Source organism: Choloepus didactylus, chromosome 8, assembly GCF_015220235.1.
Source record: "Choloepus didactylus isolate mChoDid1 chromosome 8, mChoDid1.pri, whole genome shotgun sequence".
Classification (NCBI taxonomy): Eukaryota; Metazoa; Chordata; class Mammalia; order Pilosa; family Megalonychidae; genus Choloepus; species Choloepus didactylus.
The window spans coordinates 84,689,507-84,717,193 of record NC_051314.1 but is presented as its reverse complement, the minus strand read 5'-3'; the positions used below and the strand labels follow the sequence as shown (position 1 = coordinate 84,717,193).

Sequence of the window (27,687 nt, the reverse complement as noted above, 5' to 3'; positions counted from 1 at the left end):
TGTGAATTCGTTCATCAGTCATTTATTGAGTAACTATTATGTGCCAGACTTAGTAGGTACTCAGTAATTGCTGGGAATACAAGAGCAAATAGACAGTTTCTTCCCTCTAGGAATTTAACAGTCTTAAGAAGAGGAGCCAGACAAAAAGACAATGGGAATAAATAAACAAGAAAGCAGAAGGTTAGGGTCACATGGAATGGTACTGGGCAGAGCTCATTGGACTCTGTTGGAAGAGGCATGTCCTTCTGTGTTTGCCAGAGCTATTCATCAATAGTCTCTTGATGACAGATCTGGAACAAAAACTCACCATGCAATTTCAAATTAGTAAACTCCCAGTCATTAGAAGGGTTACATGCTAATGTTATATGTAAAAATAGCTGGAGAATGTAGGTGTGTTTAATAAAAATTGCAAGCATTAGGAATAAAGTAATGGGTACACAGGAAGAATTTACTGCTGATTCTAGTGAGTATAACTGGAAAATTCTAAGTGGTAGAGGCTTATTTTCGCCTATGACATTTCAACCTATCATAATCAAATCTAAATTGTCTTAATGTTTCATGTTTCAGACACAGTGTAAGAGCTTATATTTATTCATAGTTTAGATCATCTGACCTGATTCTGTTCTTTGTGATTAGCCAAAAGGGTATGAAATTTCAAGTATGTTATTTACTTAGTACCTCTTTTTCCTGCACATCAAGGCAAAGTGCACTTTTCTGCACATGTATGTTATAGTATCAAGTATACTGGAAACAGAATTGATAATTAAGGTGGAAAATGGTCTGATTTTAAGTCATTCTGACAACTCTTGGTGTTAATCTCTTGAGAAGTTAGTCACCTCAAATAAAGCAACAAAAATAAAACAAAAAAGGACTTCAAGGGAGTATTTGTATCAGCTTGCTCAGCTCGAACATATAGTGCTAGAAAGTGATACTCAGCTTCTGCGTGCTTCTGGCAGAGATAGCCAAAGGCAGCCGTGTCTGGGGACTGAACTTCTGAAGTGATTTCTTTGTCAAAGATCAAGAAGAATTGTATACTGGTGAATGAGTCAAATCCATTTAAGAGAGCTGCCTGTTCTTATCAAATAAAAGGCTTTGCTAATACAGTAATTGGGAATATCTCCTTCTGACATAGGTGTATGGGCCCAGATATCCTGTTAGAAAATTGTTGGGTGGTTTGGCTTGTTCTGTAATCTGTTGCTATGAATCCTTGTAGCAGGGAAGACCATGCTCTGTAATTACTAGTTATCCAAATGTTATGTGCCTTTGTAAAGCTTTATTAATGTAAATAATTATTTTCTTTGGCAAATTGCTATCACATGCTTCATATCACATACAAAAATACTTTTGGAAATGTGCTTCTGTTTTTAATTAATAAATATAAGCATTCGATTGGCTACATGAGTTGTTGTTTTATTCAGAAAGTGCTTGCTCTTGGTATAAATGGTTGATCATTTCTTTTCCAAGACAGCTAATAACCACATTTCATCTAATAACAAAGATACTTTTCGTATTTTAACTTATCGGGATATGTTTTATGTAATAAAATGGCATCATAGAGTCAATCAAATATGGCAATCAATTGAACCAAGTAAACTTCAGGGAAACTAAAATAGTATAATAAAAAGACAGTAAAAAATATTTCATTTCAGAGCCAAAAGTTAGTTGGTACAATGGTCTTAAAAGTCATAGCCCAACAGTTTGGCAGTATTTTTTGAACTTTAAATATTCATACTCTTTGACTCAGAAATCCCACTTCTAAGAATTTGTTTTATACAAACACCTACGTGGATGCACAAAAATATATGTACAAGCATGTTTTTTGTAATATTGTTCATAATAATATAGTGGTTAAGTAAGTTACAGTGTATCCACACAATGGAATTCTGTGAACATTGATTTTTAAAAAATGAGGTAGACCCATTTGTACAGATATACAAAATGTATTTTAAGTAAAAAAGTCAAGCCAATATGTAGAATATGATCCTACTTTTATAAATGATAATGATAATTGCATATTTTAGTTTAGATATAGTCATAGAAACTTGGAGAAATATATATACCAGGTGGGATTGTTTCTGGGAGATGGTAGGTGTAGGTCTAGGGAAAATTTTCACTTTAGCATTATATATGTTTCTGTCTTTTTGCAATATATATATTAATTTTAAACAGAAAAATAACAATTAGGTTTTTGTTTATTTTGTTTTGTTTTGTTTTTTGAGTGATAGCTCTGGATAAGTGAATTAAGTCTTAAATCTTGATTATTGTTCTTAATGATTTTTACTCTACTATGGATTCTTCTGCCTTAATGCTGGGGGCCAAATGCAACAGTTACTCTCTCTGTCACCTTAACTGAACTTGCTGTCTCAGTGCAAATCTGATCTCTAATCTGGTGACATTTGTTAAGGTGGCTGGCACTGATGCACTAGGAACATTTTTTTCTGTATTAATACACTCTTCGTGCCAAGGAAGCTAAATTGAATTCAGTTCAGCAAGCATTTATTGTAGACCTCCTATGAGTCAAGCACAGTGTCAGATGCCAAAGATACACAGAGGAAAACACAAGAATCTTTTTTTCAAGGAACGATATGTATAAGTAGACAGCACTGAAGAGGAAATTATGAACTGTGCTTTGGAATAGAGGAAGAAACAGAGTGTCAAGGACAGGCTTCCTGGAGGTATGATGTCAGAGCCATTTTGAAAGATGGGAAGCAGTTTACTATGTAGATATTCCAGGCAAAAGAAACATAGTTTGTAAGGGTAGGGGTATGTGAAATGCAGAATTAAAATTCTACTCAATCTCCTCCCCCAGAATACAAGGTAGTGCCAAAATTAATGTAATACACTAACGTTCCAGAACTTAATTGTTGCTGTTTTGCTCTAGTTAAAAATGTTAAAGTGGTAGGTATCTTAGAAATTGGTAAAAGTGGCTTGACTGCCTGTTGAATTGCAGGTAATTCCTTGAATTGTACCTTTCTACTTATGGCTTAACCCACCCACACATTTGCCTTTTGGTCTGTCCATCTCTTTCTGTCTCAAGTAATGTCCTAATGAATAGAGCACTTGGTATCTGCTCTGCCCCTGGTCTTAAAGCCCAGCTATTCCACCCATGTCCTATGTCATAACTATTTCATAAAAACAAGTCAAGAATAGGAACTGCTAATTTAAAACTGTAAATAATATTTTTTGCTGAAAAAAAAAATGGTCCAGTGTTGTCCAAGGAACTGGGAAATCAGCCATCAGCCCTCTTCTATCCTGTTGGTAGAAGTGTTTTTGTCTTTAATTTCTAATGAGATTGGACATTTTAGGATATGTTTATTGATCACTTGTACTTTTTTATAAGCTACCTGTCAATTGCTTAAAACTTTTTTTTTTTAAGTTAGTGTGGTAGATTAGAGCTGCATGTACCCCAGAAAGACATGTTCTTAAACCTAATCCATTCATGTGGTGTGAACCCATTGTAAGTAGGACCTTTTGATGAGGTTACCTTCAGTTAAGGTGTAGCACAGCTTAATCAGGATGGGTCTTAATCCTATTGTTGGAGTCCTTTATAAACTGAATGAAATTCAGACAGAGAGAAAGCCACAGAGGGAGAAGCCAGAATCGGAACACTAACAGAACCCTGAAGAGAAGTGAGAAACAAGGAGATGCTGCTATGTTTCTTGCCAAGGATCACCAGCAGCCAGACCCAGACTGCATCAGCCTCCTGGGAGAAACCATTGTCTTGATGATGCCTTGACTTGGATTTTTACCTGGCCTCAAAACCATGAGCCGTTAAATTCCCATTATTTTGTCCGATCCATTTCATGGTAATTGCTTGAACAGCCAAGGAAACTAAACCAGTTGGGTTATTATTATTTTTTTCTTTCTTATGTATTTGCCAGGACTTTTTTTTTGTTTTTTAATCCTTTTAAAGATACTAACATTTAAATTGTACTAGTGGTATTAGCCAACACAAATAGACAAGAGAAATCAATTGGAGGTATAGGAATTAGAAAAGAAGAAGTAAAACTATTTGCAATTGGTATAATTGGTGTAATTAGTTTTTTTAATGCAATTTTATTGAGATATATTCACATATCATATAATCCATCCAAAGTATACAATCAGTGGTTCACAGTATCATCATATAGTTCTGCATTCATTGCCACAATCAATTTTAGAATATTTCATTACTTCAAAATACAGAGAAAATAAAAATATGAAAGAATACCCCAAACATCCTATACCCCTTATCCTCCCCTATTATTTATATATCTTTTGTCTTTATTTTATTACTCCTCTGCCCATACACTGGGTAAAGGCAGTGCCAGTCACAAGGTTTTCATAATCACACATTCACATGATAAAAATCATGAAGAATCAAGTCTGCTAGATTACAGTACAATAGATTCAGGTATTTCCTTCTAGTTATTCTAATACCCTGGAAACTAAAAAGGAATATTTATGTAATGCATAATAATAAGCTCCACAATGACCTCCCAACTCTATTTGAAATCTTATCTAGCCACTTTTTTTTTTTCCCCTAATGCCAACAAAAAAGGTTATTGTTTGTTGAAACTCTTATCTCATTTTCATCCTGTCAACAACTCTGTCCAGCAGTGAATATTATTCTCATTTTACACAGGAAACTGAAGCTCAAAGGTAAGTAACTTGCTTATCTTGCCACAGGTAATAAGGGGAGTCAAAATTTGAATACAGGTTTAACTCTGAAGTCTATACTCCAACACAAGAAACGCTGGAAATATACCTTATTTGTAACCTGGGAGCTTCCATTATATAGATAAATTGGTTATAAGGTTATCTGACCACTTTTTAGTAGATCTACCTTTGATATCAAATGAAAAAAATTTTTCTCTTTAAGGATTTCTTTTCCTTTATATTTATTGGTATAATAATTAGGTTTTATTAGAAAACCTAAGAGAATCACTGACGAAATTAACGTAATAAAATAGTTCATTCAGGTAGCAGTATTTAAATTAATACAAAAATCAATAGCCTTCGTATATACAAACAATAACCACTTAAAAGATATAATGGTAGAGCAAATCTCATTTACAAAAGCAATAAAGAAGATAAAATATTTAGTAGTAAACAAAAAATATGCAAAACCTTTATGAAGAAACTTTAAAACCTGCTGAAAGGCACAAAAGTAGACATGATCAATGGAAAGACATCCCTCTTAGAATGATTCAACATCACAAAGATGTCAGATTTCCCTAAATTAGTTTATAAATTTAATCTAATCTCAATAAAACACTATCAAATGTTTATTGGAGCTAGAAAATTTATTTTTAATTTTCATTTGGAAAAATAAACATTTAAGAATGGCTAGGAAAGCACTATGAAAGGAAAGCTATGAAGAGTAACTATACCTATTAGACACTAAAACATGCTATAAAATCTCTTTAATTAAAGTAGTATGATACTTGCACACAAATAGGTAGACAAACCACTGGAGTAGAGTGAAACTCCAAAATAGACCGAAGTATAATTGGGCATTTAGTATATGATAAAGATGGTATTGCAAATCATTGAGACAAAAGTATATTTTTTAATAAATGGTTCTGGGAGAGCCATTTAGGAAATAAAAATTGGATCCATACCTCACATCATATACAAGCATAAACTTCAAATAGATCAGAGATCTAAATGTAAAAAAGAAACCATATAAATACTGAAAAAATACATCAGTAAATTTTTATATAATTTGGGCTTATGGAAATATTTACCAAAAATATTTCTGTGATTCAAAATCCAGATGTAATTAAGACTACATAAAAATAAAAAATAAACTTTTGCATGGCAAAAAATACATTAAGCAATATCGAAGAACAAATGACAAGGGGAAAGATCATATTTGCAACATATACCAGAGATAAATGACTGATACCCCTTACAGATAAAGAAATATTAAAAACTAAGGTAAAATAAACTCAGAAACCTGACAGAAAAAAATGGACAAGTGACATACATGAACATTCATTTTAGTTAAAAAAAAAAAAAAAAAGAGATAGACTTGGCCCTTAATCCTCTGAAAAGATGTTTAATCTCACCGATGATAAGAGGAATGCAAATTAAAACTACCAGGACACCATTTTTCACCTATCAAATTGAGAACAATTAAAAAACTAAGCAAGACACTCTGAAGGTGAAGCTATGGGGAAATAGGTACACTTACACATTGCTACTAGTAATATGGTATGGTAAAACCCTTTTCGAGGGGAACTTGGCAAAATCTAACAAAAATTAAAAACATATTTGCTTTTTGATCTATAAGTCTCTCTTATAAGAATTTACCCTGAAGTCATATACCATCAGTGTTGCGGTTTGCTAGTGCTGCCGTTTTGCAAAATACCAGAAATGGATTGATTTTTATAAAGGGAATTTATTGGGTTACAAGTTCTGAGGCCATCAAAGTATCCAAACTAAGGCATCGACAAGAGGATACCTTTACTAAAGAACTGATGATGGAGTCCTGAATACCTCTGTCAGCTGGGAAGGCATGTGGCTGGTGTCTGCTGGTCCTTTGCTCTCGAGTTGTGTTTCAAAATGGCTTTCTCCAAAATGTCTCTGAGCTTCTGTCTTCGCTCCTCTCTCTCAGCTATTCTGCATCCTTGCTTCTTTTCTCCCAGGACATTTCTCTCTTAAGTGTCTGGGGGTCCTCTCTTAGCTTCTCCAGGGCAAACTCTGGGCTAGCTTCTCCAGATGTCCTTCGGTCTGCATCTCGAAGTGTCTCTCCAAGCATCAACTTTAAATGGCTGTCTCCAAAATGTCTCTCTCAGCTTCTCTTCAGGCATTTTGTCCTTTCTGCTCTCTGTATGAGCTCCTTTTAACGGGCTTCAGTGATCTAATTAAGACCCACCCTGAATGGGCGGGGCTCACCCCTCCATGGAAATAATTCAATCAGAGGTTCCACCCTAATCAACAGACTAATCATTCTGCCCTGACAAGATTACATTAAAGAATATGGCTTTTCTGGAGTGCATAATATATCCAAACTGGCACAATCAGTATAAAAATACATTTGCCCATAGTTAGTTGTTGCAGCATTATTTGTAATTGAAAAATATTGGAAACCCTAAATGCCCACATATAGGATAATGGTTGAATAAACTACTGTATATCTATCCAGTGGATTATTATGCAGTTGTAAAAAAGAATAAAGCTCTGTAGGAGCTGATATAGAATGATTTCCAGGATATATTGTTGAGTAAAAAAAAAAGTGCAAAAAAAAGTATATATAATAAGCTACCTTTTGTGTATGAAATAAGGGGAAATAAGAATATATACATGTATCTGTTTATTTTTGCAAAAAGAATATAGGAAGAATAAACAAATAACTAATGAGAAAGGGTGAGTGAGATTGGAGTAGAAGTAATTATTGGAGGCAGTGCCACAAGTTTACCTAATTTGTCTGGTTTTTACTTTTGGAACCATATTAATGTTTAATCAACAATGATGGGAGATACCTTTGGAATACAAATAAAAATGAATGAACTTATTTTTATCATTTAGGGATGGGGGTGGAGAGAACTAGCTGAAGTAAATTTGAACATAGTACTTTATATACCTTCAGTCTAAAGATAAGAAGAACTGTAAGCAAATATTGAACTCCTGTTAGAAATTTATTTTCCATGGTGATATGGAATAGCAATTTTAAAATTACTCTCTGTGTGTTGTAGGATTGAGTGAATGAGTAAAATAAATTGAGGATATTGCAAACAAAGTTTCTTACTGTTAGAGAAGGGACTTAGAAATGGAAACAGGGAAGACTAGAATAAATTTGAATTCAGTTTGAATTGAAATTGGAGGTTGTCAATAGAAACTCAGTGCTTTTAATGTAGTTATAGAGAGAAAAAGATGCAGGTATATGTGTGTGAATATTTATGTTTCTATTTCTTTGTCCACTGTAAGGGCTTAGAAGAAAGGTACCCAACAGCACCAAACACCTCTAGTTCTAAGATCTTGGTTTCTAAATACTGTTCCCCATTAAAAGGAACCACAGATCCTTGGAGAATTGTATGATTCCAGGGCTGGAGGAGAGAAAGTACCAGATGAGCTTGGAACACCTTGTACCAGGAAATAAAGAGCTGTTCAAAATGATGGGAATATGTCAGAAAGACATAAGAGCAAGTGAGGGACTCCTTTGACCGATTCTTGGGTAATATGAGCATCAAAATAAATAATGATAATTGTGTGATGGGTACAGAGTTTCTATTTGGGGTGATGAAGTTTTGGTAGTGGGTGGTGATGGTAGTGTAATATTGTAAACGTAATTATTGCCTCTCATTTTGTACAATTAAAAATGGTTAAAATGGTAAATTTTGTTTTAGAAAAATATATATTACCACAATAAAAAATTTAAAAATAAAAATATATAATTATCATCATAAAATGGTTATGGAATTAAATAAGAATTGATGGGTAAATGCTAATATAAATAAATAAGGAAGTCTTAAGGAAAGCTTTATCTTAGAATATCAACTAATAAATGTAGAAGGAATGATGGAGTATAAAAGCACCATTCTGTAACCATTTGTTCTAGTTTGCTAATGCTGCCAGAATGCAAAACACCAGAAATGGATTGGCTTTTATAAAAGGGAGTTTATTTGGTTACACAGTTACAGTCTTAAGGCCATAAGTGTCCAAGGTAACACATCAGCAATCGGGTACCTTCACTGGAGGATGGCCAATGGTGTCCAGAAAACCTCTGTTAGCTGGGAAGGCACGTGGCTGGTGTCTCCTCCAAAGTTCTGGGTTCAAAATGGCTTTTTCCCAGGATGTTCCTCTCTAGGCTGCAGTTCCTCAAAAATGTCACTCTTAGTTGCTCTTGGGGGCATTTATCCTTTCTTAGCTTCTCTGGAGCAAAAGTCTGCTTTCAACAGCTGTCTTCAAACTGTCTCTCATCTGCAGCTACTCTCTCAGCTTCTGTGCATTCTTAAAAGTGTCCCTCTTAGCTATAGCTCCTCTTCAAAATGTCACTCTCAGCTGCACTGAGTTCCTTCTGTTTGTCAGCTCATTTATATGGCTCTGCTGATCAAGGCCCACCCTGAATGGATGGGGGCACATTTCCATGCAGACAACCTAATCCAAACATTCCAACTTAATCTCCACTAATATGTCTGCCCCACAAGATTGCATCAAAAAATGTGGCTTCTTCTGGGGGACATAATACATTCAAACCAGCACACCATTACAGTAATAATTGATTCAGCCAAGAATTATCAACTGATGCTAAAACTAATGGGTGAAAGTTTGATGAGGTATATAACATTTATATTATCTCAAAAGTATGCCCCCCATGAAGTATTAATTACAAAGGGAAGAATAGTAACTTTACAGTGGATTAACTTAGCAGATACCATCTTAACCAAGTAATCAGTCACCAGTAATGGGACAGATGCATCATGACATTCTTGCTCTGAGGACATATTTCTATGGTATACCTACAAAAATACATAACCTAAATCTAATCATGAGAAGAAATCAAACCAAAATTAAGGGACATTTAGAAAAATGATCTATACTCTTCAAAAATGTCAAGGTAATGAAAGATAAAGAGAAGTTGAGAAACTGTTCTAGGTTATAGGAAGATAGAGAGACATGACAATTAAATATGATGTGTGATCCTTTATTGGATCCTGGATCCATAAAATAGGAAGAAACTATAAGGAACCTCATTTGGACAATTGGCTAAATTGAAATATGGATTGTGGATTAAAATGATAGTTTGTATCAATGTTGAATTTCTGGATTTTGATAAATGTACTTTGGTTATTTAAGAGAAAAATCCTTGTTTTTAGGGAATACATGTTGAAGTATTTATGGAAAAAGAAGCACATACAGTTTGAACTTAGCAATTGTTGGAATTAATCCTAAGAAAGTAATTACATGTGTATTCAAAGGTGAAAGTACTGAATTCTTCTTACTTTGAATAGTTGCTATGAAAAGTAGCAAAAATTTGGAAACAACCTAAAATTTGATAGTAATGGTTTGGTTAAATTATGACACATTAATACAGTGAAATACTATGCAACCCTTTAAAATTATGTTGTAGATCTATATTTATGTAGAAAGATGTTTCTGGTTATATTAGTTAAGGTTTTTTGGGGTTGTAAGAAAATAAGGCCAACTTGGGCTACCTTAGCTGGAATAGGTCATAGAAGGAAAGGAACAGTGAAGAATGACCTAGAAAGGGAGAAAGAGCTCAGGGGACCTCAAATTTGAAGTTCAAGGACCTTCCTTCTCTCCAGGGAATGTCATTCAGGTTATGCAGCTCTAGCACCTGCAGTTTCTTGGTTCATAGTTTAAATTCCCACAAAAGAGGATCTGATTGGCCCAGCTTTTATAAGGCTTTACCTAGCACAACAGGCCTTAAGGATGCTTTGCATGTATATAAGGCCCATTCCTAGAGAAGAGGGAATTGTTTTTGTGAACTAGGAAGCCACCTCAGTTCTTGTCTACCGCACTAGGATTTTTTAAGTCAAAAAAAGCAGAGTACAAAATACTGTGAAGTGTGATCCCATTTTGTAGAAATGTAAAGAGAGTTTTGGGGTGGGATAGAGAATCAAAGAGTTCTGTTTACATGTCAATGTTGAGATTCCTATCAGACATCAAAGTGAATAGTTAAATTCTTCTGTGGCCAAAGTGACAAACAGGTAACACCTGCCCTTACATTTTTTTAGATGAAAATCAACCCTTCTGGTTCCATGGTACTGAACTGAGGGGTCTCCATCAAGTGTTCTTTTAGACAGTTAAGCAAATCCTAAGCTTTTCTTGTAAAACAGTGATTGTCCTCTAGGCATCCCTACATTCTATTTGGAAATGGAATTCCCTGGTGGAGCACAGATACACGTTAGGCTCTTGACTCTCTCCCCATCCCCACACAGACCTCTGTCAACTCCTTGTCTGGTACCTTAAACAGTTAAGGAATCATTCTGGACTTCATTTTCCTCTTCTGTAAAATTCTCATTGAGTTCTTTTGTCTAGTTTTGATTTTGATTTTTAATTGGTCTAAAACAAATAATAAATAGAAAATCACTGAAACACCCCTTTACCTTTTTCAACAACTGAGGCAGAGATTGTTCAGCTCACAGTGGTAAACACTTTAAGAGCCAGGAGCTAAAAATGCAAATGTTTTATTTTTCAGATATTCACACAGAAGCAGTTCAGGCTGCACTGGCAAAACATAAAGAACAGAAAATGGCTTTGCCCATGCCCACCAAAAGACGTTCCACATTTGTCCAGTCTCCTGCGGATGCCTGTACACCTCCTGGTAGGTTTTTCAGAAACTTCTCTCCGGCTGTTACTGCCTTGATGTTCCTCTTTTCTGAGGTAGGGGCTGGAACTCTCTCCACATCATCAGAGGTGTCTAAGCACTCTGGAGGTAGCATGTTTTGATTTGTCACATCATCAACAACACACAAAAAAAGGACTTAAGAGTAAAACTATTTTTTAAAAAATTTCCTTCTGAATTTCAGCATTTCCTTGCTGTGACCCCCAAATTTATTTGGCTATAAACAAACACCGGCCAAAGCATGGGGTCTAAAACAAATCTTGCCATGCTAAAACACCTATTGACATCCAAAATATGACCTATAGTCTTATATTTCTTTAAATCATTTATAGTCCTAAATTAGATTTTTTGTCTCTGCAGCCATCAGAATAAGTGGAGTTGGGACAAAATTTTGTGTATCATTAAAGATTATCGCTAACAATTTGGGAAAGCAGTCTTGCAAAGTTGTAATAGATATGAAAAACATATATAAGTTTGTGGGTGTCTGTATGTTAATATGTTTTATATGCATTTATGTGTTTTTTATATTTTTGTAAGTCCACTTTTTAAAATGGGGTATATGATCAGTGGAAACTAGTTATCTTCATCTCTTCCCATTTACCAGACTTGGAATTTGAGGACCAACTGGAACAACCTTAAGTTGTCTTATCTATTCAGTATCTTTCCCAAAGTTTTTTAACACTTAATTATTTTTTTAGATTAAATTCTCAGATAACATCTTAATATAGGTCTCTGAGACCAAATATAATAAATCTATTTCAGAGCCTCATTATAGTGTCTGTCTCTCAACTGTCATGTTACCGGTAATAAAATCTTTGAAAAAAATTTTTCTCTACACTATTTTGGTCTGAACTATCTACCATGGGTTTTAGAGAGATAGCTAGGAAGGTTACATTGTTGTGGAAGGGTTTTTATTCACAGTTGTCAAGTTGTTAAAATATTCGCACTGATCCGGGTTCATATTCATAGTTTTCTCCTAGGTTTTAGCTAACTTGTCAGAGCATTTGGGTTTGCTGTGGGCTCATTAACTGTGTGTGCTTTTTCTCCCTCACATCTGTGGTGTCAATATGTTTGAAAGAGAAATAGCTTTGTGGCTTCAAGTGTTTCTTAAATTGTAATATAGATACCTCTAGCAGGCCATCACAATAAGGACATTTTGCATCTATAATGGTGCATACTTCAAAGTCTCATTGAAAATCTTGGATGGTTTCCTTTCCACATTAGTACAGTGCCATTTGGGTCCTCATGGACAAAGGGAGCTCTCAGCTTGGTAGCTATTCCTTGTTGGCAAAGATTCCGCTGCAGTGTGGCTGAGGGTTCAACTGTAGTAAATGGCAAAGGGTAGGGAGCTGTGTGACTGGTAGTTCTTACAAACAATCTTCTCCATAGCTGAATTAAAGAAATGCAGTTTACAGTAAATAATCTGCTCTCGTGGCCTTGGGTTAAAAGGGAGAGTGGAGCAAAGGATCTTGAGAGTGCTCAGAAGGAATGCAAACCTTTTTAACCCTTTACAAAAGTCACTGCCTGAGGGGAATTTATCAACTCTAGAACCAAATCCTGGCTGTTCATTGCTGAATGAGACCATAGTCCTTTGGAATTCGCTACAGGACTGTGTTTGTAAACACTAATGTTCTAATCTGTCTGTAGCCTTGAAGATGTGGCATAATGTTCTTGATCACCTTATAGGTTTTAGCAATTTAATAATTAAAAGATAAATTCCTCTCTCCTAAGACCTATATTCGGTGGAGCAGAATATATTCCCTGTTCTGGGGTTTTTTGAATAGCATTTGAGAAACTTCATGTGCTTTATTGTTAAATGGAAGATGGATTCTCTCCCAATCTCTTCCACATAGTGATTTCTCACACAGCCCCCACGTGGAACTAGATCTTGATGCTCTCATTCAACAAATGCACATAAGAACTGGATTGTAAGAATTTGATTAGCACCTTTCATTTTAGGGGGGTGAAATTTACTATTTGCAAATTAGGATTCAAATTTCTTTCTCCAAGGTTCTAAGACCACCAGTTATAGACTTGGCTGTCTCCTGTTCCTAATGCAGTTTAATCCTGTATCAGCATCTCCCAGAACCTGTTACAGCATGAGCCAGCATGGTAAATAGGTTTCATCTTGCATATCTTTTCTGATCAATTGGTAGCAGCCCCTGAAACACTGAAGTTAAGAAAAGTGCCAAGGTTGCATTCAAGGGATTGGGGGGGGTTGGGTTAGAATGGCAGGAGAAAATTACCGTCAGTTATTATTACTTGTTATAGGCTGTTTTTAAAGAATCAGGTTCTGGGCATCTATAAAAATGACCTAATTATGACTTTGTTTCTGGAAAATTTGTGCCCCTCTTTTAGGGAAAAATTAACCTAAATTTCATGGTATTTTAGTCTAATCTTCCTTTGTGCACTCATTTAAGGTGTCATCCCAGATATTGCAGAGCATGTTTTGGGTCAAGACTCGTGCTCTGCATGTGCTATCCTGTTTGAACCTTATTTCTGAAATAGCTGCGAAAGCACACTAGTCAGCTTCTTTAGGAGGCCTCAATACATGTTTGTTTGAATTACTGAAAGATGAAAATTGAGAGCTACTTTTGGAGGGATTTAATAAAAAGGATTTAAGGAATGAAATATGTCATAAATCTTGGCTTCATTTATAGTACCTTACAGTCTGGAAAATATGATAAATAGTTGGCATGGGAAATAATTAGTTTTTTGTTCATAAATCATTCTAAAAATAATACATTTTTTTTGATGACCCTAGAATTTGCTTATTGATATCTACACTAATTTCTGTCTCATGGATCAGAAAATTTAAATTCTCCAAGTTGGTAGAAATCTGTGTGACTATTTTAGTGCCTGTGGCCTTTTTTTAGAGTCTTTTAGACTGTTTGAATTACTGCCATCCAGTTCCCTTTATGTGCTAAAATCATTTACTAATGTCATGAGGCAATTACCTCAGCTCTTTCTTTGTAGGGATTCATTGTGTAATGTTATTGCTCATTCATACCAATAAACAGAATGACTTTTTTTTTTCCTCTATGCTTTTTCAGCACCCATGTGGACTTACTACCCTTTGTGGCATTCTGAGGGTCCACTGATGACCAAATAGACCACATAATGACCCTAAAGCACAGGAGGCTGTTTAGACTGGCTCGGATAGAAAGAAGCTTAAATTCAGATGTCTGTCTCACGTAGGGTCCTGCTCAGGAATGGCTATAGTAATTCATAGGACCAGTCAAAAAGAAATTTCTCTCTCTTTATTTCTGTATATGAAAATGATACTCATAAACCAACCAGGATATTGTTATACTCTTTATATACTTCAATAATACGTTATGGAATCACAGTGAATTACAGTTTGCAAAGGACTTTCACATACATTGATTCGTTTGTTCCTTGTGAGCACTTTGTTCCTTATAAGCACTGGGTAAAGTAGGTAGGACAGATTTTTTTAGAGATGAGGAAGTAAACCAGTTTCATAGTCATTAAGTTATTTGTCCATGTCAAACAACAATTAAATGTCAGAACTCATTTGTGTTTTTTTATTCTGCTGAAGTGTCATGCTTAGGAAATCCTTCTTACTTAATATTAACTTGTGTATGCCGGAATTGGTATTTTTCAAACAAGTTGATTAGTGAATGCCTTCTGAGAGCTTAAAGCTCAAAACATCTCACAGTTAGTAATTTGGACTTAAAAGTGAATCCTGTCTGAATTACCAAATTTGGGGAGTTTTACCCAAATATTCCATTTTAATTTCATTCAAAATCACAAAGTAAACCTTACTGGCAAATTGTACTTCAGTAAACCTACTGTAACTAATTGGTAGATTTCGATCATTTTGATAATATGCTTTCATTATTGGTATGGGTTGTAACAGTCCACAATTATTTGGAGACTAGCAAATATTTGATATGTTTAAGCCAAAACAAAATAAAAACCTCTATTACATTGATTTTGTTTATTTCAATAGCTGATTGTAAAATTTAAGATTTGCCAATAAAAGTAATTTCATAGCTAACATTTATTGAGTACCCTCTGTGTATGAGTCCAAGGGCTAGCTGCTTATTAACATGTATTTTTTCATTTTTAATCTTCCCAACAGTCTTCTACTTCATTTTACAGATGAGGGAACAGGTTTAGAGAGGCTCAATGTCTTGCTCAGACTTCTGTTTCTAGCTATGTATCAATTAGATAAACTGAAAATTCTCTCCTAGAGTTACACATAAAAGAAAAAAAAGCTTCCCTTTAGAAATGCCAGATAAACTCTAACCAGCTTCCTTTTAAATGCATAAAGGAGCAAGAGAGAGAGAGAAGGAACACTGAAAATCAGAGTATTGAAATGGCTATGCTGCGGGGAGAAAGGGCAGTGAGGAAGGGAACCTTCATTTCAGTTACCATAAGTGTGTAAAAGATAAAACGTTAGGCCTATAAAGGTTGGAAGCTAGTATTGAGGTCCCTTACAGGGCTTACATCTTCAGTGACAGTGTGAACTAGGAAAACTTAACCTGCCAGCAACAGAAAATGTCCATAAATTTTGCCTTATGCCTGGCCTTGGGATAACGGGGCGGGGTGGGGTGGTACTTGAGAATTAGTGGTCAGTGGGTACAAGGTTTGAATTTCACCACCTGCCTGTTGATAATTTAACATTAAAAAACGGTTCTACAATGTAATTATTTTGGTTGTTTTTCTTATTCCTTTGTTTTGGTTTTGTTTGAAATATTGTTTTTTTTATTGTTTGTTTTTTTAATTTTTTGATAAAGTTTAAAAAAAATGGTTCTAGGCTGGTGATAACCCTGGGCACATACCATCTCTGGAAGGATACAACCTCAGTTCAGTGACATAGGATTCCCACAAGTCCACTGACCATGTGCTCACAATCCAAAAATAAAAAACCCTGGTGGGAATAATCTACCATGAATGAGAGTTCATGGGGGGAAAAACAGAATTAAAACTCTTAAGAACTGACTTGCCCAAAAGCTATCAGTGGCAGAGCTAAGATCTGAATCCAGAGCAGTCTGAGTTTTTGAAAGCCCAGGCCCTAAACCACTTGGCTATATGGCCTTTCTTCTTCCATGCCGTCAAGTAAATATTTTCTAATTAATCTTGGAGCTCCAATAATGAATTGCTGCATGTTTAACCTAACTTTTCAAATAAGCAATAAGTGAAAAAATATCCCTCTGCTCATGCCAATGTTATTTACAATATTAATTAGTGTAGTAAGCTGTATTTTTCATAGACTGTGGGAAAATACCTAGAAAAAAACTATTTGGACAGCCTTTACAGGTAGAATGAACCTGGCATAGTTATTAATAGTGTTTGCAGCTTCTCTCAAAAGTATCTCAGTTTGGATATTAATGTTCAGACATAGTCATGGACCTCCTGCCAAGCAGGTTCTCAGGAATTTTTCGATCCCAGGCCACCTCTCTGTGCACACAGACATACTGTTGTGGGATGTTGAAAATCTCTCAGGTGGTTCTGGAAGCCTCCCTAGTCCTTGTCTGGTGAACCATTGCCCACCCTGGTTGGGTTGAGTGCTAGATTAAGTTACTCAGAATGTGTAGCCTAAGCTGGGTTCTGATTGGTCCTGCTTCCAGAGTTAATCTTTTAATCTCCCCTTCTAGTATATGCTTTTACAACCCTAGCCTGCCTCCTCCTCTTAGGTCTCTAAAAACTTTCCTTCCTAAGTTTCAAACTCCTCCCTTGCCTACATAGAAACTTCCTTTGCCTCTCTTGAAGGTGTTTTTAAAAGACTTCGACTCCCCTGTCCCACCACTGCAAAAGAAAATGACATTTTCCTGCCTGACACTACCCATTCCACCACACCTGCCCCAACACACACACAAAACAATTTCCTTCCATGAATTCCAGATTAAATTATTCTAACTTTCCTAGTGGTGTTTGTTTTATATGTTCTTTGAAGCTCCAACTTACAGTTACTTCCCATTTCCTGACCTAGTTTAGATGGCATGTTGCATAGTGGTTGCTAGAAGGAGATCTTTCTTTCATTGTATCTTGACTTCATCACCTGCTGTTTCAAGTTAATATCTGGGCTTAATTGTGATATTTGCTATGTGACCCCAAGGGCAGGCACTGTCTTTCCAGGATCTTGTCCAGCTTGCACAATGTGCCTCAGGATGTGTAGACTGACTCTCAGATGTTACTTTCCTCTCACTAAGGCATTTTCACCTCTATAAATCTTTTTATATTAGGGTTTTTAAAACAGCTTTGAGATATAATTGTATACATTAAACAGCACGTATTTAAAATGTATACTTTGCTAAGTTGTAACATATGTATGCAGCTGTGAACCTGTCACCACAATCAAAATAATGAACATATTCATCACCCTCAAGTTTCCTTATAATCCCTTTGTAATCCCTCCCTCCCATCTCTTATCCCCAGGCAGTCATGGATCTGTATTCTGTTTGATACTCTTCATTAATTTGCATTTTCTAAAATATTATATAAAAGAGTCATATGATTGTAAAGTGAGTGGAAGATCCTTCTACTTTTGCTCTCTGTATTTTGAGATTCATCCGTGTAGTTGTATCTGTCAGTGGTTCCTTTTTATTGCTGAGTAGTAGTCCATTGTATGGATATACTCCAGTTTGTTTATCCATTCATTTATTGATGGACATTTGCATTGTTCCAGTTTTTAGCTATTACCAATAAAGCTCCTATGAACATTCATGTACAAGTCTTTGTATGGACATGTGCTTTCACTTTTCCTGGGTAAACATGATGGAGTGGAATGTCTAGATCATATGGTTGTTGTTTAAATTTTAAAACAAACATTTTTAGATAAATATGCTCCACCAAGAAGAGGAGAGTCATTTCCACACATGGCTAAAGACTAAAAGTGCTACAGCAGTCAAGAAAAGTTAGTAAACTCAATTTTTCTTTTCTGAAAATCAACAAGCTAATTGGTTATAAATGGATTTTAGGCTTCTGTTGATCAGTATTAAATGATGCTGTGTTAAAATCACACCAAATTATAAACTGCAGGGCAAACCATGTTGTCAAAATTTTTCTCTTTTTAGACATACTATATTCATCATATACAAGAGCCTAGGCAAGGGACTTCAATTATAATGGATAACAGTTGTGAGTTCATGTTCAACCAGAGCAGAATCAGTGGGAAAGTAACTTATTTCTAGTAATACTGATTTTTAATATTACCCATATTTCTATATATCCATAGCAATTCCTTGGGGGATAATTGCTTTAAAAAAGAAAAAACAAAAAAGAAAGAAAACTACCAAATAAAGGGAGCTTGATTTAATTTTAATAAGATATAGATAATTTTTTTGTGATTTTGACACGTGATCAGCTTCATCCTCACCCAACAGCAGTTTTGTGTCTGTGAGCTAACATAGTGTATGTAGCATAGGGTGGGTTATTCATAGCAATGACTCCATTTCTCAGGTGACATGATTGGCATTGTATTTTTTTCATTGTATTTTTTCTTCTACCAACCTTTGGTCAGTTTCTATCACATTATTATCCCATTGCATGGCCTCCCTTTGTGTTTAGAATAAAGATGAGATTCCTTAGCATGCCCTAATAACTCAGCTCTGCCTTCTTATCCAGCCTCATCTTTCATCACTAGCGTTTGGCATCCTGTGCTTCAGCTATTCTGTTTCTTTCAGATCTTCAGTTGTGCCTTGTTTGCTCTCACTTCCAAGCTTTCTTACATGTTTTTCTCTCTACCTGATGCTTCTCCTCCCTGCCTCCATTCCCTCATGCCCCCTCTAGCTAATTCCTGCTTATCTTTCAGGTCTTGGTTTAAATCTCATTTCCTTGGGCACTTGCCCTGAGCTCCCCTAAGACTATAAGTCCTGAAGGAGAAAGTGGGGAACTGAGTGCCACCCGACCCTCCACTCCTCAGCCCAGTGCCTGGGGCCATGGCAGGGACCACCTTTCCTCGACCACGCAGAGCAGCAGTGTACACTAGCTGTGGCCCTCACCATCGCTGCACAAGTCCCACTCTGATAGTCTGCGGCCCCAATTTGATAAGCCTTTTCCTCTGAATGACTTTGCTTCAGCTTTCTCTCTGAAAGAATCCTTCATAAATGTGTTCCTTTTTCTCCTAAGGAAAAAAAAAAAAAGAAAAAGACAAAAGGCTGTAAGTCCTTTAATGGTAGGGACTATGTCTTCTTGTTCACCATTTTATTCCTACGAGCTACTGTTGTGTTTAATAGTATTTGTTGATGATTGTACACTTTGGAGGATTGTATATTATGTGAATTGTACACTTGGGAGGATTGTATGTTATGTGAATATATCTCAATAAAATTGCATTTAAAAATAGCTTTTGTTGAATGAATGAATAATCAAAGAACCTTCTCAGATGGATAATTTTATCCTCAGGTCACACAGCTAGTAAGTGGTAGACCCTAGGGTTCAAGTGAAAGACTAATACCAAAGCCATGTTCTTTCCACTACACTAAGCAGCTCCACGGTTGAAGTTATTAAAAACCGAGGAGAACTGGCAAGCAGATTAGGTAATTGAATAGAAACAATACACCTAATTATATAATTGAAACATAATGAAGCCAATTTTCAATAAACCTAATCTTGAAAATACTGATTTTACTATCTTTTGAAAATTGGATTATTCTGGCTTTAAACTTACTTATATTAAAATAAATGATGCAATAAAGACAGCTTGCATATCCAGTGGAGGTCATGAGATCCTGAGGTATGTTACCCTGAAAATACTTTACTCTTAGAGTCAGATTCAGCCATCCCATGGGCCCCTATGCTCCTCCTTTTAAAAGCATGTTTTCTAAAACAAATCTTTCCTTCAAGATACAGTTGTACTGTTAGCATATTTTCTGGAAATTATGCAAAATGTTTTCCTTAAACATAGAGTTACAGACACTATATACAAACATAGGGTTACTTTTCTTTCTCTATACTTTCCTTTAACCTCTCCCTCCACCCCCTTTTGCTTTTTAGACCTCTCTCCTTAGAGCCACATCCGTTTGTCCCTTTGGGATCTGGCCACCCTTTACCTCTCTAGCCTCATCTTTTGCCACTTACTTCATCAAAGTCTTTGCTCCATTTACTTGCAAGTACCTTGAAATCCTATGAATTCACTATACTCATCTCCTCCAGGGAAATCCCTGACTGAAACAGATGCCCCTTCTGTGAAACCCTTTGCTTACCCCATTTCTTAGTATCTGTTGTATTCTTTTGAAGTAGTCTCTGTGCTTGTGTGTCTCCTGTACTATAAGCCCTTTTAGGACACTTACTGTCTCATAAAATCTCATATATCGCAGATCCCCAGGACTTGACATGGTTCCCAACATATATTGTGGCTGTGTAGTATATTTTTTAAAAACAAAACCAAAAAGAATCAGTTGTCTTGGGCCTCATATCTCCTTCAGTATGAGATAATAAATTAGAGATAGTACAGAGCAGGAAGCAAGATTATAGTCATTTATATTATTTTAACTTTTTCTCTTCTTCTGGGCCTACAAACTTTAGCTTCTGGAGTAGATTAGTTTTCTGTGGTTTAAATTCCCATTGGCAAGTGCTAGCAGTTTTCCAGCCTGTAGTTATTTCTTTGGCTCTTTGAAAAAGAGAACATGGGCTTTACACTTTCACCTGAATTAGAGGAAAATGTCCTGCAGGACTAAACCCAGAATATTTCTTTTTTAATTGAATGAAACCCAATTTATAGGTCATAAATCATATTTCTAAAAAATCATTTAGAAGAATTTGTCTCATGTTAGAACCAAAGGCTCCCTTTAACTTTTATGCCTCATCAACTTAGAGCCCTGGAATAAACAAATTCCTGACTTCTCTTTCCCGCTATCCTATATTTGGTTGAGCTTTTCTTGTTTTATTTTTTTCAACGTGCTCTTCTAATTTAGGCCTTATTTTCCTAAAGTCAGAGCCAGGCTAAATAAAGACATCAGTGAATTTCTCACAGTTCTCAGACTGAGAATTAAGGAAAGGAGTACAGGTGCTATGCCCTCTCTGTCATGTTTAGAAAGATTACCTGTGCTATATGGCCAGCCGGCTTTGCTTCCAGGCTAGGGACTGCATCTTATTCCGCTTAAGTTCCCCAGCACTGAGCCCATGGTTGGTCACATAAGTTGTTAACTGAAATAAGCAGTTACTTGTAATTAGTAAGTACTCATCAAAATCAGTGTAACAACCTATCACAAGGTTCTTAAATAAGTAGATTGAGGAAGACATATAAGCATTTCAGTGTTATTTGAAAATAGATAGACAAACCAGAAGAATTTAGATACTGATTAAGTTCAGAACAGAAAAACAGTGAATAAAGCTTAGATGTTCTTAAGGGATTTTTTTCAAACAACTTAGAATTACATATAAATGTAGGCTGTTTTATTTTTCCAGTCTTTGGTCCATAAACCTATTCTTAAGATTCTTAAGAAACTTTATATAGTAATCTACCTTAAGAATGTGAATGTTTTGCTGGTGTCAAAATTGAATGTGCGATCACTGAACAAGAACTGAAAGGTCTACTGTTCTAGGCAGGATCGAGAACTTCTTTTTTTCTAATTCCTCACAGACACGTCTTCGGCCTCTGAGGATGAAGGCTCTCTGAGACGCCAAGCTGCGCTCTCTGCTGCCTTGCAACAGAGCTTACAGAACGCTGAGTCCTGGATCAACCGTTCAATTCAGGGATCGTCCACTTCTTCATCTGCATCTTCCACGCTGTCCCACGGAGAGGTCAAAGGAACCAGTGGGTCTCTAGCTGATTTATTTGCCAATACTCGAATAGGTAGGAATTGGATTTAACCAAGAAGCCCAAATTATGTTTCATTTGGCTCCCGGTATCCAGAAAATAGTTTGATTTGTTTCAGGTTTTTCAGAGTGGCCTAATAAAAGGCAATCAGAAAGAACATGACAGTTAATGAGGCAAAAGAAGGAAACACCAGCAATACATTTGTTACAGGAGTGATAGGTATCCTCTGCAGTATTCATGCATATTATTGCCCACCTGAAGCCATAGCTATTTCCATAAGCAATACTCAAGCTGCAAGATACAACACCAGTCTTAGCATGGGTTTACCCCGTTGAAGAATATTTTGTATATTAAAAGGTGTTAAAACATGTAACATCTTAGATTTTTCCCAGGTTCATTGTGTATGTTCTTTTAAACGGAAGATCATTAAACCTCAGCAAATTGTATAGTGAGGCCCTTTTGTCTTTAGCATAAAGACTGGATTTATTGTCCTTGCTGCTGTGATATTGCTACAACTGGAGTGTGCAGGCTGAGCATGTTGGTACTCTGTGGGCTGCTACCTGCTTTTGCTTGGCTCTGCCTTATGTTTTTGTGTGTTAAGAGTTTGTGACATCTGCAGATACAAATATAGCTCAGATCTCTGCTTTTGTGTAATTGGTTGGTACAAATTGCACTAAGTAATGTATATTAACATTATGTGTCTGTGAAACCTTCACCTTTTTCCTGACTATCAGTTGCATTTTGGTGTCTTATTTTCATATCAGCGACCTTTCTATCACTTTATATATATAGCCTTATTCTATTAATTGATTTCTGAAAGGAAAAACTTGGAAAATTTTCAATTCAAATCTGTCATTTTTTAAAGAAAATAGCTACCCTGAGGATATGCTTGCTCAAATTAAAAGGCCAAGTGCCAACAGATAGATGACTTGCCCGGCACTCTTAGCTCTGCCCTGTAATTCACAGAACCTCCATAAAGCAGCTATAGATGTCCATATTCACTACCTCTTTTATTTTGGTACAGGTTTTATTTCCACATTTGTCTAAAAGAGAGCAATTCCAATTGTCAAAAATGTAGTCCTAATACATAGTTAACTTTATCTGAATTTTTGTTAACAAGGTGATTTCATCTGACATCATATTTTTCTATTGCTTCTAATACTCTGTAAAAAGTAATTGGTTCAGTTGCTCACAAAAGCCATTTTATCCAACATTATTGCTTTTTGGATATTTGTTTTAACAGAAGAAATTCATGTTTTTGATAGAAAAATCTGAAAATACAAGTGAAATAAAAATAAAGCAATCTATAATTCCACTTCCCAGGGATAACACTTAAGTGTTAACACTTTAATGTAAATTGTTGGGGATTTAATTACTTGTGAACATGTAGGGTTTTGTTTTTACAAGAATGAAATTGTACCAAACATAATGCTTTTCTTAGCAGTATATCACAAACATCTTGATATCATTACTGTAGAGCAATACCATTATTTTCATGGTTTCAAAGTATGCCGTTGTATGGCTGTGCCCTGATTTATTGCCATTCTCCTATTTTGGACATTTAAATTGGTTCCAGTTTTTGTTCTTATAAAAACTTCTGAAATTAATATCCTAGAAGACTCAGTTTTGTTCATTTGTCTGATTATTTCCTAAGGATTTATCCCTGTAAGTGGAATTGCTGGGTCAAATAAAAGTGTCCATTTTAAGCTTTTGTTACCAATTACCCTACAGAAATATATACTGCAATATACAGTATACTTGTACTAGTTATTAAAAACTTAAAAATCAAACTAGTAGTAATTATAGATTTTTAGACAGCCCTCAATTTGATTTTATCTTCGAATAGATGGTAGAAATTGTTCATATTGTGCTTTTTTTCTTTTTTATGATTTTGAGAGGCTTTCATTATTCTTATAAATCATACATTTTGCTTCCTCTAATTTTCTTTTTATTCTCCGGATGTTGTCATTGTCTACATTTTTTATCACACATCCTTGTTGAATGTAGGTCTCCTAACTTATGTCATTTAGTTTCTCTAGATGAAGAATCTCTAGATTAAGCAGGGAACAGTAACACTGTTTAATCACTACTTAAGCAGGGGTAGAACCTTGCCTGTCAAGTATATCCAATTACTTATTGATTCTCTTATAAAAATTGGAATTGACTTTATTTGGTTTTTCTTCTTCTGGAAACATGAGTGGTCTGATCCACTCCCCAAACACTATTTTGGTCCTTAATCAAAACATTATAGGTAAACCAACATAATCATGAAGAAATGCTCAAGAGACTAGATTATTAGTAGCCTATTTTGATCATACTCACTTTGGTTTCATTTTAAGGTCATTCGTGGCTTTTAACTTATTTGATAAATTTTATAATATTGGATTTCTGCCAGCCTTTATGTAGAGAAAAGAATTTTCTTGAAAAACATTTAACAGGTGATTTTCTCTTACTAAGGCTACCCAAGTTCTTGAAAATAATAATTTTGGAAAGCTGATATGCCCTGGCTCAACCTCTTATTCTCCCATTATATCTTGTAGTAGAATTTGGTTTAAAAGGTTGTTTTATAGAGTTAAATCCCTGTGTTTGTCATTTTCTTCCTTGTTAAAATAGACAAAAGGTTTTAAAGGTTCTAATTTTTACTGTTAATATAATATTCTTTTAAAAATAATAACCTTTAATTTTAGTGTGGTTTTAGGTTTCATAGAAAAATTGCACAGAAAGTACAGAGTTTCTATATACCATCCTTATACTCATAGTTTCCCCTATTACTAGCATCTTGCATTAGTGTGGTGTATTTATTACAATTGATGAACCGATGCTGATAAGTTATTAGTAACTGAGTTCCATAGTTTACATTAAAGTTCACTCTTTGTATATACTATTCTATGTGTTTGCCAAATGCATATATAATACAATTCTAAATTATGTTTTCTCCCCTCTTAGAGAATTTCTCTGCTCCCCCCGATGTCACTACAACTACCTCTTCCTCATCGTCATCTTCCTCAATACGCCCAGCAAATATTGACCTGCCCCCCTCGGGGATAGTTAAAGGCATGCACAAAGGATCCAACAGGTCCAGCCTTATGGATACAGCTGATGGTAGGGGGTTCTTTTGGTAGTTAAATAGAGAAAATAAGTTGAGTTCGCAAAATTCATATTATGAACAGTACTGCCTGAATGACAGGTCTAGCAGTTGCAGAACTACATCGCAGTTGGCTCACTAGCAACAGGCCTTCTTGAGTGCCCTTTCTTCCACAGTTGGCACAGTGGTATCATTGACACTTGTTCCAGCTTTGTTCACACCTCCGAAAGATACTTTGAACAAAAAGGGGATTGTGGAAAAAGAAAAGATTACTGTAATACAAAAGGGGGATTAGGTGAACTCATTAAGCAGTATATTAATAATAGCACTGTATTTGTTCTTTGTTGTCATAAAAGTTTGTTGTATATATGTTTGTACCTATTTGGGCCAGTTGAAATAGAGTGAGTCTATGGGCAAAAGGCAAATATCCTTAGAAACAAGAGCTCCTAAGGGAATTGAGAAACTTAAAGTATCCCTAAAATCAGTGAATTTTAACTTACCATTTTTTTCCCTTTTAGGTGTCCCTGTCAATAGTAGAGTATCCACAAAAATTCAGCAGCTTCTGAATACTCTGAAGCGACCCAAAAGGCCTCCCTTAAAGGAATTTTTTGTGGATGACTCTGAAGAAATTGTGGAAGGTAGTAGTAATTAAACCAAAAGCATGTATTCATTGAACAAATATTTCTTAGGCAATTACTGTGCACGAAGTACTGTGGGGTTACCAGGATGAATGAGACATAATTCTTGGCTTCAAGGAGCTGCTCATACTCTGTTCTTTTTTCCCTAAGGATCATTTCTATTTTAGATCTCAGATGTAAAATAGGAAGGGAGAAGAAAGGCAAAGTGATAATAACTGTGGAGCCTGGAACAATCCTTGGAAATACGCTCTTTGAAATTAGGAGCTATCCCAAATACATAATTGTAAAAGTTATTTGTAGTTGGCATTATCCTAGGACATGGATATCAGATTTGACCAAAAGTTTGCCCAATTTTTTTTTTTTTCCTGAACTTCCTTTATATAAAACTGTCCTTTTGTTAAATCAGATAGTCAACACAAACATGGTTGTTTTCCACAAGGCAGCATGATGGATGATGAAAAAGGTTCAAAGATGTGTGAAAATGTAGCGACCTCCTTCATGTTCTTTACAATTTAAACTGATGCTAAAAGGTGAATGTTGAAAAATTAGTTTCATCAATAATTATGGATAAACTAATATAGGCAATTCAGAGAGGGGAAGAAATCACTTTCAGCTGTGTGGTTAGGGAAGGCTTCATAGAGTAAATGGTAACAATCAGTGATTTATTCACTCAAAATGTTGATATTTGTGTATGAAAGTATATAATGCCTAGAATTTTTAGGTAGGCACATTAGTAGAATAGATTCAGTCTTAGCCCACTTTATGCAGAAGGAAGCAAAAAGCAACCTGACATATGAGGTTAAGATGAAGTTCTCTTTCTTTTGGAGCTACTAACTCATTGAACCGTGACATCTTTCTTGATGCCCTGATCTTCAAGGTGTTCATACCAGTAACCTCTCCAGTCTTTCTAACACTGTGTATTGAAGAGCCAGATGAAGGCCAGGGTTTAATAGGAACCATACATGAACAATTCTTACTCGCAGTATAGAGCTAGTAGCTTTCCACTAACTATACATAGGCAACATGTTGCCTATTTGAATAATTATTAACTTTCGAAAAGAAATACCTGAATATCTTTTGGAAGTCTGAAAGTGTGTCCCAGGGTCTGCACTGAGGCCTCATAGGTGCAGTAATGTGCAGACTTTTCCAACTAGGAGACTTATGCCTCCTACCATATATAATCTGTCCATAAAAATAAAATAATCTGTGTTGAATCACCCACATTAGTTGTTTTTTTTTTTTGTAGTTAATCTAGTGATACAGAGTCTGGGACTATACAAGGTAGAAAGGCAGCTGAGATAGTATTTATCTAGCACAGTGAATTAGGAAGTGAAATTATTTCATGATTATGTCATTAAAAAATGAATCAAAACATTTAAGTTTCCCAAATCAGTCATTAAGTTGAGCTATAAAATACAATTTATTTATTATTTCTTTTGTCCATCTAATAGTTGTGGCTCATTTGGTTCCTTCTCTGTGCCTCTTCTTTCGTCTCCCATTCTCCTTTAAGATTCAGCTCAGACATTACCTCCTCCACGTGGGGGACTTCATGCCCTAGGCTGAGTTATGTGTTCCTCTTTTCTTCCTTTCCATTATGTCTGTCATGCACTGCTCATGTGTGTGTGCATACACATGTCACCAGCTGGACCCAGGAAACTCCTTGAGGACAAGGACTTTATCATCTCTGTATCCCTTGCACTAGTACTTATTAGACACTTAATAAATGTTCAAAGGATGATGTGCAGCATTTATTTTCTCAATGTTTATCACATCCTGTGCACATAGTTGGCACTCAGTAAATACTTGACTTTTTCTTCCATGTATAAATTACCTTTCCTGCTATAAAAATGTAGGTTTTTTTTTTCTTTTTATTATTTGAATAATACTTGTTTGTTATGGAAAAATTAAGAGGACTTTAGTTTTATTTGTATGAAAGAGT

At 35.5% G+C, this 27,687-nt stretch overlaps 1 protein-coding gene and 1 long non-coding RNA gene across 4 annotated transcripts in view; both read left to right on the top strand.

Annotated features, from left to right (window-relative positions):
* Positions 1 to 27,687, top strand: part of DIP2B (disco interacting protein 2 homolog B) — a 285,417-nt gene that overhangs the window by 180,252 nt on the left and 77,478 nt on the right. For all 3 annotated transcript variants that reach the window (XR_005218442.1, XM_037846827.1, XM_037846828.1), the window contains 4 exons: positions 11,150 to 11,275; positions 21,849 to 22,061; positions 24,972 to 25,127; positions 25,629 to 25,748. Coding sequence is in view for 2 of the 3 variants with exons in the window: in XM_037846827.1 (XP_037702755.1) it covers positions 11,150 to 11,275; positions 21,849 to 22,061; positions 24,972 to 25,127; positions 25,629 to 25,748 (615 nt within the window). In the remaining variant the exon portion in view is untranslated. The remainder of the gene's footprint in view (positions 1 to 11,149; positions 11,276 to 21,848; positions 22,062 to 24,971; positions 25,128 to 25,628; positions 25,749 to 27,687) is intronic.
* Positions 13,343 to 15,317, top strand: LOC119542241. The gene is made up of 2 exons (XR_005218443.1): positions 13,343 to 13,408; positions 14,350 to 15,317. It is a non-coding gene; the product is annotated as an uncharacterized LOC119542241 (long non-coding RNA).